Source organism: Phanerochaete carnosa (assembly GCF_000300595.1).
Source record: "Phanerochaete carnosa HHB-10118-sp unplaced genomic scaffold PHACAscaffold_5, whole genome shotgun sequence".
In the NCBI taxonomy this organism is placed as follows: Eukaryota; Fungi; Basidiomycota; class Agaricomycetes; order Polyporales; family Phanerochaetaceae; genus Phanerochaete; species Phanerochaete carnosa.
The window spans coordinates 3,311,358-3,323,130 of record NW_006767632.1 but is presented as its reverse complement, the minus strand read 5'-3'; the positions used below and the strand labels follow the sequence as shown (position 1 = coordinate 3,323,130).

At 56.0% G+C, this 11,773-nt stretch overlaps 5 protein-coding genes across 5 annotated transcripts; 3 read left to right on the top strand and 2 right to left on the bottom strand.

Annotated features, from left to right (window-relative positions):
• Positions 1–114: 114 nt before the first annotated feature.
• On the top strand, positions 115–1,335 carry PHACADRAFT_28997 (uncharacterized protein; the record flags this gene model as incomplete). The annotated part of the gene is made up of 4 exons (XM_007395193.1): positions 115–198; positions 284–471; positions 571–1,267; positions 1,318–1,335. The coding sequence occupies 4 exons, from the start codon at positions 115–117 to the stop codon at positions 1,333–1,335; spliced, it is 987 nt and encodes a 328-aa protein (XP_007395255.1).
• A 60-nt stretch (positions 1,336–1,395) lies between these two features.
• Positions 1,396–1,799, top strand: PHACADRAFT_257046 (uncharacterized protein). Its single transcript, XM_007396266.1, has one exon. It carries the CDS (start codon positions 1,406–1,408, stop codon positions 1,778–1,780), a length of 375 nt encoding a protein of 124 aa, XP_007396328.1. The 5' UTR covers positions 1,396–1,405; the 3' UTR covers positions 1,781–1,799.
• Positions 1,800–2,063: 264 nt separating this feature from the next.
• Positions 2,064–3,195, top strand: PHACADRAFT_257045 (uncharacterized protein). Its single transcript, XM_007396265.1, has one exon. The coding sequence runs from the start codon at positions 2,108–2,110 to the stop codon at positions 3,044–3,046; it is 939 nt and encodes a 312-aa protein (XP_007396327.1). The 5' UTR covers positions 2,064–2,107; the 3' UTR covers positions 3,047–3,195.
• A 195-nt stretch (positions 3,196–3,390) lies between these two features.
• On the bottom strand, positions 3,391–8,837 carry PHACADRAFT_122127 (uncharacterized protein). Its single transcript, XM_007396264.1, has 7 exons — positions 8,022–8,837; positions 7,474–7,972; positions 6,280–7,424; positions 5,722–6,223; positions 5,332–5,663; positions 5,036–5,272; positions 3,391–4,976 (listed from the first exon to the last, which is right to left on the bottom strand). Exons 1-7 carry the CDS (start codon positions 8,713–8,715, stop codon positions 4,570–4,572), a joined length of 3,816 nt encoding a protein of 1,271 aa, XP_007396326.1. The 5' UTR covers positions 8,716–8,837; the 3' UTR covers positions 3,391–4,569.
• A 67-nt stretch (positions 8,838–8,904) lies between these two features.
• PHACADRAFT_196073 (uncharacterized protein) lies at positions 8,905–10,110 on the bottom strand (the record flags this gene model as incomplete). The annotated part of the gene is made up of 5 exons (XM_007396263.1): positions 8,905–9,269; positions 9,322–9,388; positions 9,441–9,543; positions 9,611–9,711; positions 10,105–10,110. The coding sequence occupies 5 exons, from the start codon at positions 10,108–10,110 to the stop codon at positions 8,905–8,907; spliced, it is 642 nt and encodes a 213-aa protein (XP_007396325.1).
• Between the last annotated feature and the right edge of the window lie 1,663 nt (positions 10,111–11,773).

The window sequence follows — 11,773 nt, the reverse complement described above, 5'->3', positions numbered from 1 at the left end:
GTGCGCAACCTGTGCGGTCACGTTATGTGGCGCTCACATCCTATAAAATCATGGCGCTTATTCCTTTTTTCAACACGCGGATTAACTCAACGATACTCAGCAGCTGCAATCGTTATGAGCACCTTACACAACATCGAAGCTGGCAAAAAAACGCTCGGTATTGTGGATACACGACATCCTGATGGTATCAGGCCTGCTGTGAGTCCTCAATTCGTCTACACTTGGCCTGAAAATCTACAACTGATTGTCTCTCTTTTTCCCTGCCTCCTTTGCTGCTTCGCAGATGCGCCTCAACTGGGATATACTCGTCGAAATCATGTCTTTCTCAGACAACGCAGATGCCAGCCGAATGTCGCGGACTTGTCGCACTCTCCTCCAGGCCGCTCCAAAAATCCTCCTGTCACGAGAAGCCGTTTCGCTCTGTGGTCCCGAACAACTATCATCATTTCTCCAGTACATGCTCTGTGGAAGGTATAGCGGCTTTCGCTACCTAAAACGACTGAAGCTGCTGGCGGGGTGGTAGTTGGACGACATTCCTCAGGTAGAAGAGCGCCTTGCAAGTCTTTTTAGGCAGGCCGCGGAACTCAAACTCGTTATGTTCTATAATGAGTTCCTGGAAATTGACACAAGTATAAACCGCACCCTCACGAATCTGTCGAGGCTCCGAACAATCCAACTTAGCGATGCCACCGACCCCGCAGCTGAGCTGCTCAAGGAGATGCAGGCACCACTTACGGGCATTGATGCGAGCTTCTTCGACTATGTTGATTATTGGTTTGACCCTGTCGAGACTTTCGCACGTTTCAGACATTCGCTGCGTGCCATGAGCCTGGCTTTTGTTCGTTTCGCCAGCGCTGATATTCAATATCCCCATGTTGTCAGCCTTTCCGTGGAGCGCTGCAGATTTGAAGACCTGGAGCACATCGTGCACTGTTTTCCAGGTCTGCATGATCTCAAACTACACGGAATCTCATTCGATTTCATGGTGGAGAATGACCTCGAGGAAGAGCGACTGTCGAACCTTGCATCACAAGCACGCCGTACATGGTCATCACTCCATCGACTCTCAGGCGATGTCTTGGGGCTATACATACTCGGAATACGCTGCAGGGTGGATCATGTCAGTGTATCCTGTCAACCGCTGAACTCAACGGTCGATGGTCAAAGGCTCGCTGCTATTCTCGCCGATGTTCGACCGACAAGTCTTGATATCAGGCTCCGTCTACCGGAGTTTAAGGCATTGTCGCTAGCCGAATGCCTGACTCCCGTGAGGGACGGGTTGGCTGAACTCAAGCTGCATCTTACCTATCACGGCAGACAGCACGAGGACCCTAGTTCCAACATAGTGTGTATTTGTCCTGTGCCCATAAATTCGCAAGCTGACTCTTTTCTTTGCCAGAATGACATGCTCGAAACGCTATCGAGATTCCGCCTACATACGCTCGACCTTTATGTCAACTGGGAGTGTGATCAGACGCTCGCAGGACACTCACGGGCACCTGGTCCGATCAAGAATGACCCGTACATCGAGAAGCTCGACCTGGTGGCCATAGCTCAGCACGCTATGCGGTGTTTACCGGCCCTTCAGCTCATCGCTATTGACAATGCAGACCCTCTGAGAAGACAATTGTTCGAGGTCGCCAACAGCGAAGTCGGTTCCCAGAGCAGTAAGGCGTTGGCTAAGCTGGTAACGGGAAGCACAGGATGGGAGAAATTCAACGGGTCGATCATGCATAAGCCGTGGTGGGACGCAAATTGTTCTTGGTATTGGGGCGAATAGACGTACAGTAGCCATACGAGCCTTACACCGCCTTGAGCTTGTAATTACGATGCTCGTGACGGTGCCGACTGAGCGAGCGCAGTAAAGTCCGAGACTTCTCGAATCAGAATAAAAACGCGGACAGCACAAGGCCAAGTGTTCGAGAGCCTGAGACGAGCTAGCTCTTTATATAGTCTGATCTACTGCAGACTTCAGTGCAGTGAGGCTGAGCTTGATCATGATGCATGATGCATGAGCCTTGAAGCTTGAAGCTTGAAGCCAGACGGCGGGCGCTCCCAGTTAACGATTAAGCTCTCCTTCGTCCATCACTTCGAATCCACTTCACTCATGCCTACAAGCGGTAAAAGGAGTGCAGCTGATACACCGACAGACGAAAGCGCTGGCAAAAAGGCAAAACCATCCGTACAACCATCGGGTGGTGGGCCAAGTTCATCGCGCGGACCGACTCCCGCGGCACGATCGTCAACCAAAACGACCGATGCCATGAAGGATTCGGAGCATGCGATGGGCGTCGACACTCCGGAACCTATCATCCAACGCGACAAGAAGAAGAACAGCAAGCACAAAGCAACTGAGCCTTCCACGAGTGGCGGCGCCGCCAAGGTCACGCACCGCAAGCTCGCACCGCCTCGTCCATTCCCTACTGTACCTACGTCTGTCTCTGCCACTGGCCCACGCTCTGCACACGTCGAAGGTAAGAATCACATATGCGTCACACGCAAGACACCGCTGGGCGCATATCTCAGACGGTGTAAAGATGTGGTGTTGAAAGCTGGGTGCGTGCCAGTGGCGAGTAGTCAGTATGCCATGGGACTAACGAGCGGATTCAGACACAAGACGCTGCATCTTCACGCCATGGGAGCTGCGATACCGCACCTGGTGCAGCTGTCCCTGTCACTGCCGGAAATACTGCCTTACAGCCCAGAAGAGATCGAGACGGAGGTGATGACAGGCACGGTCGAGGTGCAAGATGAAGTGATTCCGGAAGACTCGGACGAGGATATCTCGATTCGGTCGCGAGGCAAGTCGACGCTGAGTATCATTATGAAAATCACGGACGGGAAGGACGAGGGAGCACATACAGGCAAGGGGAAGAAGAAGCCCAAGAGCGGAACTTCGGACGTCAGGATGGGCGATGTAGGGAAGCGGCAGCAGAGGCGGGGCGGTCAGAGTGGCGAGAATGGTGGCGAGAACGAGGGGGAGGCTGGGGAGGGCGATGTACCCGAGCGAGTGGTTTTTCGAGCTGAAGATGTGGAGGAGGAGTAAAATAGCGGGTCTTTAGGCCTGATACTTGCAAGGAGTGGTCGCTCATACCGAGCCTATAGGGTTAATCTAGCTTCTGACACGTCCTTGCACCACCGCTCGCATCTTGCATGTGTTGATCCGCAATATATCACGCAGTTCACACCCGTTACGACCACAAATTGCACTCAGCCTCGATATCTCCACACAAGCTTGCAGAGTTCCAGGTTTATGTTTTCATTTTTCCACCAGGCGGCATCGCACGCAATCACGTTCTTGTGCGCGTGACGTCATATAGCTTACGTGAATCGCTGTGCGTAAGCCCTCAAGCGTCTCGAATATTCTCTTACCACCCTGCGCTGCGGCTCGCAGCAAGCTGCGCCCATCCGTCGCACTCTTGTGTTTAAGCCGTGACCGTCTCCTCAGTACACCGCACACCGCATACCCATGCACCACACCAATCATGGCCATTAATCCTAACGAAGACACCGAATTGTGAGCAATCATGCGCTGCAATCTCAAACTCTTCCGACCTGCCGCTCAGTAACGATGCTCTCCGCAAGCACGGCATCCTGCCACCCCGCCCGGCGACCCCTCCATCCCCCTCGCCACCGCCCCCGCCGTCGCTCCACGAGCGGCTCGAGGATCTAGACATCGACGAACTCCAGGACGCCGCGGAGGACGCCCGCGACGACGAGACCGCACGCGTCATCGAGCAGATCCGGAAGGAGCGCCTCCGCGACCTGGAACGCTTCCAGAGCGCACGCTTCGGGGGCGTGCACCCTATCGGCAGGGAGGACTACACGCGCGAGGTGACCGAAGCCAGCCAGGTTGACAGCGACGACGCGGACATGGCCGGCAAGGGCACCGGCGTGGTGTGTTTCCTGTACAAGGACGGGTAAGCAGCCAAGCGTCGCGTCTGTGTGGTGGCGGAGGGGCTTATAACCGACCGTGTCCTAGCATACCACGCAGCGACCGCGCGTTTGAGCATGTGCGGACCCTCGCGCAAAGGCACCCACATACAAAGTTTGTTTCGATTGTGGGGGACAAGTGCATACCGAACCTTCCAGACACGAGAATGCCGATGTTCATCGTCTACCGGAAGGGCGAGGTCATCAACCAGATTGTGGCCTGGGGTGCTGACCGAGAACGCAAAACTGAGGGTGTGGTCACTGTTGGCCCTACCTGGCTCATTTCTCACTCTCGTCGCAGAGCTCGAGGCCGTGCTCATCCTGGCGGGTGCAATCGTCCCGCAGCGCGGTGGTCCCTGTCGGAGAAAGAACGACGAGGACGACGAGCTGGAGGACGACGAAGATGACGACCCGTCGTCGAGAATGCGTTCGCATGTCACGAGCACAAACGCCAAGACACCGAAGAACATTAGGAAGAAGGAAGACGACGACTCTGACTTTGAGTTCGACCTGTAATCCAAGACTAACATAGCAAACAAGCCAATTTTCAGGTGCAATGTAGTAGTACATGATTCTGATTAATAAGCAGTGCGATCATCGCGTTTAGTCTGAAGCTTTGTGTAAAAGTCGAAGCAATCACTCTGGGTTAATTGGAGGCATAGTCTGCTTCCTGCCCTTGACAGGCCAGACCTCGGTCATCGTCTCCGCGTCCCAGACCCTGCTTCCACGCACGACATACCGGATGTCCCTCGTCCTCCTGATGTCGCCCTCCAGCACGTCAAACCCGGGTGGGTACACCACCAAGTCTGCGAGCTTGCCCGGCGTCAGCGACCCCAGCGACCCATAGATGCCAAGCGTCTTCGCGGCGTCGGACGTCGCCGCGCGGACGACCTCGTAGTTGGACAGGCCGCCCTGCTGTGCGAAGAACATCTCGGCGTGGTAGTTCAGACCCAGCGGGGGCTCGCCGTGCGCGCCGATGTGCGCCTTCAGGCCCATGCGCACCATCTTCGCGGTCGACTCTGAGGTGTTGAACAGCGCGTATGCTAAAGCGACAGCTGGTTAGCGAGCGATCGGACAGGTACGAACGAAGAAAGGCGCTTACAGTTCTCTGGCCGTGCCGTGGACTCGGAGAGAGCCTCGAGGATGTCGTGGCGCGTGAACCGCCGCAGCTTGGGGTCGTTCGGGACGTCCTCCGTCGCCCAGACGTATTGCTCGCCCCACGCGCCGCCGTAGTTGACGATGTGCGTGGGCGTCAGGCCTGTGCCGCTGTGTGCAAACAGCATCAAGATGTCGTAGTAGAGCTGCGGTATAGGAAGCGCGTGCTCAATCGTGGTCATGCCTGCCGCAAAAGCTCAGCGACGCCGGACAATCAGAACGCAGAGAGAGAAATGCGCATACCGTCGACGATGTACGTCTGATCCCAGTCGTAGTTCATGCCGCCCTCGGGGAAACAGAGCATCGACAGGTTGCGCGCAGCGAGGAGTAGCCGCTGGCGCGACGCGCGCGACGGGAGGTTGTAGTTCTTGTACGAGTAGCTCGCCGGCCCGCCCTCAGCCTTGATGCGGACCAGCGCAGCATATGCCTCGTCCATCGTCGTGATGTCCTGGTAGACCCCCGGCGCGCCTGCACCGTAGATGATGTCGCCGACCTGGAAGATGCGCGGCCCGTTCTCCTGGCCCCGCTCGACACGGAAGCGCTCCCAGAAGCCGCGGACGTTGTCTGCGCTGGGACTGTGAGAAGGAGCAGTGTCAGAGATCGCCATCAAACGGAAACTCGAAGCGTGCGTACTTGTGCAGCGTAGTGACGCCGTAGGCGAGGAACGTCTCTAGCTCCCACGACTTTGCAGGGAAGAAGTCAGCGAACCCAGCCCAGTGGGCGTGAACGTCGATGTAGCCAGGGACGATGTAACCGCCCTCGGCATTGATCACAGTCGCACCGTGCGGGACAACGTAGTCCTCAATGCCCACAATCGCCTCGACCCTGCCACCTCGGGAGATAAGGACCGCATCGTGTAACACGTCCTGCAGCAGGCTTCCAGACTCCATAGTGAGTAGCGTGGCATTCGTGAAGACAAGGACATCGGCATTCGCCAGCGCCTGCTCGTCATTGGTGCGCAGGGCAGCCATGGCATCAGCCTTGAGACGGCTCACGTCCGACGGGTACCTGACGACAATCTCGGAGAACTTGACCAGCTTCTTCGTGCACGATATCCCGAAGTTGAGTGTGTCATCCGCAATCTCGGACGAGCACTTGCCCAAGGAGGAGACTTCAACGGAGTGCAAATACGGCCCTGCAGACACAGTGAGTCCAACCGGTCGAAAGGATTCAGCAAAGAAAACGACATACCAAGGAACCAGAACAGCTTCTTCCCGTCCCCGCTCCACACCACATCATGCCCCCCGTCCAAACTCAGCCGCGCAAGGCCCTTCGTCGCGTTTCCAGGTTTGCTCCACACCGCCTTGTCGACCGCCACCTCCGGCACGTGGTACACGTGCATGAAGTCGACGAACGCGACCTCGGACGTGTGTGCGTTTACGGCGAGCTCCACGGACGTCGCGCCGCTCGCGACCGTCTCGTGCACGTACTCGCCGTACTCGTCAGGGCCGGCCGCGAGGTCGATAGCGAAGGCATGGCTCCTCTGTTGCACGAGGATCTTGGCGGCCTTGTCCAAGAAGCGGACCTTGGTCTGCTCCGGCGAGTCATGCGAAGCCGCCGAGGACACGAACTGCACGTTCTTGATCTCGAGCGTGTTCTCCACGAGCGACAGGCTGGACGGCAGGGCCAGGTCGGCGACGTACAGACCGGCGCCTGCCGTGGCGATGACTTGCCCCGAGAGGTAGGTTCCGCCGGCTTTCATGAAGGCGATCCGCCTCTGCCGCCCGGAGCATTCGCACAACACCGGAGAGAAGTACCGTCCAACCGGAAGTCCGCCCACTTCGTATGCATCGCCAGACGTGACGTTCGCAATCTCGAACGTCGTAAAGTTCGTGTCCGACCACCGTGCATGCACCACTAGTTCCTCCGCGTTCGGTACGAACGACGGCGAGAAGTACGCTGCCTGCTTGTCCAGCACCGGCACAGCCGCCACCGTCTCGTCTTTGACGTCGTACACGTAGTTGACACCCGCCGCTTGGAACACCGCCTTCGAACCGTTATCGTTAACGCGGAGTTCGGTGAAGGCATAGACACGCTGCGTGTCGTGGGTCTCGATGGCGAGGATGTCCGTATCGCTGTTCCTTGTGTCAGCGATGCGCTTCTCTACGTGTGCCAAGAATGGAATGGGCGAAGGAGACGCATTCGCCTTCGTGCGCTCGCCTCGTGAGTTTGTCGAAATCGGGACGTGGTAAATCTGACCGGCAGCCCAGATAATGATTGCGTCATCCTTGGGTGTGAAAGCGAAGGATGGGTAGGTGCCCATTGGCGCAGATATAGTGGTCAGATCGTAGGTCAAACCGTGCCAGACATGATGAATACTGCCAGTGACAAGGTCCCTGCGAAGAAAATCAGTAATAAGACATAGTAGATAAGATGTTCACTAACTTGAGCACGAGAGCCTCCTTGTCTCGCACACGACGGACGAACGCCAGAGTCCGACCATCGCGAGAGAGCTCAGGCCGGCTGGCACCACCAGGGAGGGAGCGCACCAAAGTCGTCGTCTGCTTGCTCGTCAAGTTGGTAGAGAATATGGCGTAGATACCAGAGTGCACGTCCTTGCCGTACGTGAACGTGTCGGCGTCGATGACATTCTTCGCATAGATCAAACTGTCTTCGCCATTCCAAATGAATTGTTCCGGGCCGATTTGCTGGTCACCGTAGTCCTCAGAACTCCAACCGAGAGGAAGCGTCCTCGAAACCACGCGCTTGCCGCTCCCCGCCTCAATCTTGGCGTCAAACGTGTCAGGAATCTCGTATTCCCAGCCTTCTCCGGCTCCGAGACTGCGCTCGGAAGTGTACCATTTTGTCGCAATGACTTTTTTGCCAGATGGATGGAAGCGAGCGTCAGAGACATAGCGATAAGTCTCGTTGGTGACTCGATGGGCTGTGAGGTACATTCAGTACGATTCATACAGCGTGGTAGCTGAACTGACCATGCAACCGCCCTTCCCTCAGAAGCCTTCTCTCCTTTGCCGATTCAGTCTCTCTGACACCCCTTGCTAGGGCATCTTCATCCTCATTTTGTTTAGCCAAAGCAAGCTGCAGTTCACCGTGAGCGTCCTGAGGACGAACGTCCATTGCGTCGCATCCCTTCCATGTCGTCATCCAGATATTCTCCACACCAAGTTGTGCATCGCTACGGAACACGACCTTGCTTCCGTCCGCCGAGAAGTGAGGGTCAGAGTCGTGCGGCACGCCAAGCAGGACTGGACGCGCCCTCGTGCGCTCGCCGAGACCGTCCTTGTACGCGCTCGCGGGTATGCAGTAGATGTCGCCGAGCATGTCAAAGACGATGTCTCCACTCTTCGGGTTCACGTCCAGGCGCATCCATGTCCCTTGGGTGGTATCGTAGTCGAGTTTGCGGGGGTACGGGAAGTCCGTGGAGATATCCCAAGGCGTGGGCGGGCGCAGCGGCCAGACGTCGTCCCTCCACTCGCTCGCGGGGTCACTGTGTGCAACCGACGGGCATGTTGCTTGGAGGAGCGTCGCGTCTCGTGTGAGATAGGTCGGAAGGAAGGTGGCGAGTGTCAGGACGGCAGAGAGGAGTACGACAAGTGTGAAGACACGCGAGCGCGGCCTCGCCCTGTGGGCGACGGGCTGCAGGCGCACCTCAGCGAGTCTCTTCATCCTGCACCGGGAGCCAGGAGAGGTTGGAGCCTGACGCAAGGTGGTGGTCGAGAGCGAGATGTATGGGTCGGCCGCAGCGCATGGTCGACTCCCATTGCGTGGGAACTCTAAAAAAAATGATGTGACGGCTTTGTTTAGTTATGGTTTGGTTGGTCGCACCTTGATATACTACTGCAGTCGCTCGGACGACTAGTCGATGTCATTGCACAGTGGAAGTGCGGGCTGGAAGGAATGGCATACTAGCAGCACGCAATGGCTGATCGTGCTTTCGCGGTCAGTATTGGCGGCCATCAGGAAGTTGAACAGCAGGAGCCTATCGCGGCGGGAAAGCGCCCGGCGGAAGGCAGTAGCGAGACCGCTTAGAAAATTTATTGTTGCAGAACCCTTCCGCATGTCGTGTCCCAAGCTGTTTTGCGAACCCGCTCTGGGTGGCGGACGCTTGATGATCCCGCCGTGAATCTTGATCGTGAGATTGTCGTCTGGTCCAGTATCCGGGTGTCGCGAGACAACAATCGGATGGATCTTAGACTTCGGCAGTGTCTCTTCTCCTTGCCCTGCACAGAGCCCAGACATATCTCAGACTGACGCAAAGACAACCTCGCTCACCGAGTTCCAACAAGACAGACCGTACGCGCACGTTCTGCGTGAAGGGAACGTGTATTATTATCTGCGCCTTGTATACGTTATTAGCTACTGAACTTGCTAGATGGAAGCCATCCACGCACCTGGGCATCGACGTTCGACTGTGCTGACACGCTCGTGTCGTTCCGCTCGTCCCAGGGCTTGATTACCGCTTGTGCATCCTCGGGCACTTTCAGGTTGAGCACACTGCACGCCGGATCACTAATTTCGATACACGGGCTGAACACGCAAGGCAATGTGCGCACGGGCTCACTTGGATTTGTCGATGGATGCGTAAAGGTTCTGGAGGTCTGTGACGCGAGCGATAGGCTCTAGCGTCGAGATCGCTGTAGGGGATACTCGGGTTGTACTCACCTGTAGGTTGGTAGATTGTACTAGCAAGGGGGGTGCAAGTAGTTAAAGTCTTGTATGGGCCCTAGCGGGCAGTGGGATCCTTATATACATGCGGTAGTGTCTCAGGTATCTACTTTATGAAACGTGGACCCCGGGCACCTAAGAGCGCTGGGGCGCTGGAGTCCAGTGTTTGGGGAGCGGCGCTTGGGCGCTTCAACAGTCTGTGCCTTCGATCGACGCGGCCAGTGTGTCTGCATCGGAACTCAAGCTCGTTACGCTGGAAGGAGAGGAGGTGGAACTTGGCGAGCGGGTATCCTATGCCTTCGCGAATCTGACCAAGCTACGAACACTCAAGATTGATGCTTTCACCGATCGCACAGCTGAGCTGATCAAGAAGATGCAGGCACCGCTTACGGGCATTGTCGCGTACTTCGAAGACGACAATCTAGCTAACCCTATCCCGATTTTCGCGCATTTTAGGCATTCACTGCGTGCCATGAACCTGACTTTTGTCGACTTCCACAGTGCCGAGATCCAATATCCCCACGTCGTCAGCCTTTTCGCGGAATACTACAGGATCCAAAACTGGAGTCCATCGCGCACTGTTTCCTGAGTCTACGTGATCTCAGTCTTTACATGATCGGAGAAGAAACGGAAATGTGGATGGAGGAGAATGAGATTGATGAGATTGAGGAAGAGCGACTGTTGCGCCTCAGGTGTGCATCACAAACACGCCGTACAGTGGCCATCGATCCATCGACTCTCAGGCAGTGTCCAGGAGCTATACATGCTCGGAATACGCTGCAGGGTGGATTACGTCGATTAACCCGTTGTCCGCTGAACTCGGCGGTCGACGGCCAAAGACTCGCTGTCATTGTTGCCGACACTCACCCGACAAGCCTCAATGCCAGCCTCCAATTACCGGACTTCGAGTTATTGTCGCTAGCCGAGCATCTGACTTGTGTGAGAGACAAATTAGTTGGGCTCAGGCTACACCTTGACTACCATGGCAGACAGTACGAGGACCCCTGTTCCAATGTGGTACGTATCTGTCCTGTATCAATGAATTTTACAAGCTGATCCATTCATTACCAGATTGACATGCTCGAAACGCTATCGACATTCCGCCTGCAGACTCTCGACATATATGTAAGCTGGCAATGCGATCGGAGGGACGGCGTACAGGCAGCGCTTCCGAGCTGTAGTATTTCCCGGTCCATTCTAGATGATTCAAAGGAACAACCCGCCTCGGCTGAGAAAGAACCGTCCATCGAGAACCTCGACGTGGGATCCATAGCGCAGCATGCTATGCGGTGCATGCCATCACTCCAATTCATCGCCATTGGTTGTGCGGTCCCAGTCAGAAGACAAGTGTTCGAAGTTACCAACAGCGAAGACGGTTCCCAGAACGGCAAGGTGTTGGTTGAGCTGGTAGCGGGATGCGCGGGATGGAAGAAATTTCACGAGTCGGTCATGTATAAGCCGTGGTGGGGCGCAGATTGTTCTTGGTATTGGGACGAGTAGACGTACAGCAATCGCAGCACGCCTGCTGGAATTCACGTCTCGCTCATGACGATCATGATACCGAGAGTGCATAGCAAAAGCAGAGCCCGGGACTCATGAGTATTCATATCTCGACGATCTTAAGACCAGACGCGCGGACAGCACAGACACGAGGGGAAGACTGGCGTCTTGAAGTCAGTTTGAAAGCGTGGAGCTACTTAAGCTTCGAAGTTTCAAATCCGCCGCCGCGGACGGGCGCTCTCAATCAACGATTAAGCTCTGGCTCCTTCGTCCACCACTTCGAATCCATTCAAGTTTGATGAAGCACACTCATGCCTGCAAGCAGTAAAAGAAACGCAGCTGATGCATTGGCAGACCAACGCGCTGGCAAAAAGGGCAAAACCATCTATACAGCCATCGGGTGGTGGGCCAAGTTCATCGCGCGGACCGACTCCCGCGGCACGATCATCGACCAAGGCGACCGATGCCACGAAGGATTCGAAGCGTGAGATCAACGTCGACACTCCGGAGCCTGTCATTCAACGCAACAAAAAGAAGAACGGCCAGCGCAAAGCAACTG

Bases quoted from the DNA above. Each gene is read 5' to 3' on its own strand.
- PHACADRAFT_122127 (XM_007396264.1), bottom strand. From the start codon at position 8,715: ATGAAGAGACTCGCTGAGGTGCGCCTGCAGCCCGTCGCCCACAGGGCG. The intron at 7,973-8,021 runs GTCAGTTCAGCT...TGTACCTCACAG, and splicing joins GAGGGAAGGGCGGTTGCATG to CCCATCGAGTCACCAACGAG. The intron at 7,425-7,473 runs GTTAGTGAACAT...TTTTCTTCGCAG, and splicing joins AAGGAGGCTCTCGTGCTCAA to GGACCTTGTCACTGGCAGTA.
- PHACADRAFT_257046 (XM_007396266.1), top strand. From the start codon at position 1,406: ATGCTCGAAACGCTATCGAGATTCCGCCTACATACGCTCGACCTTTAT.
- PHACADRAFT_257045 (XM_007396265.1), top strand. From the start codon at position 2,108: ATGCCTACAAGCGGTAAAAGGAGTGCAGCTGATACACCGACAGACGAA.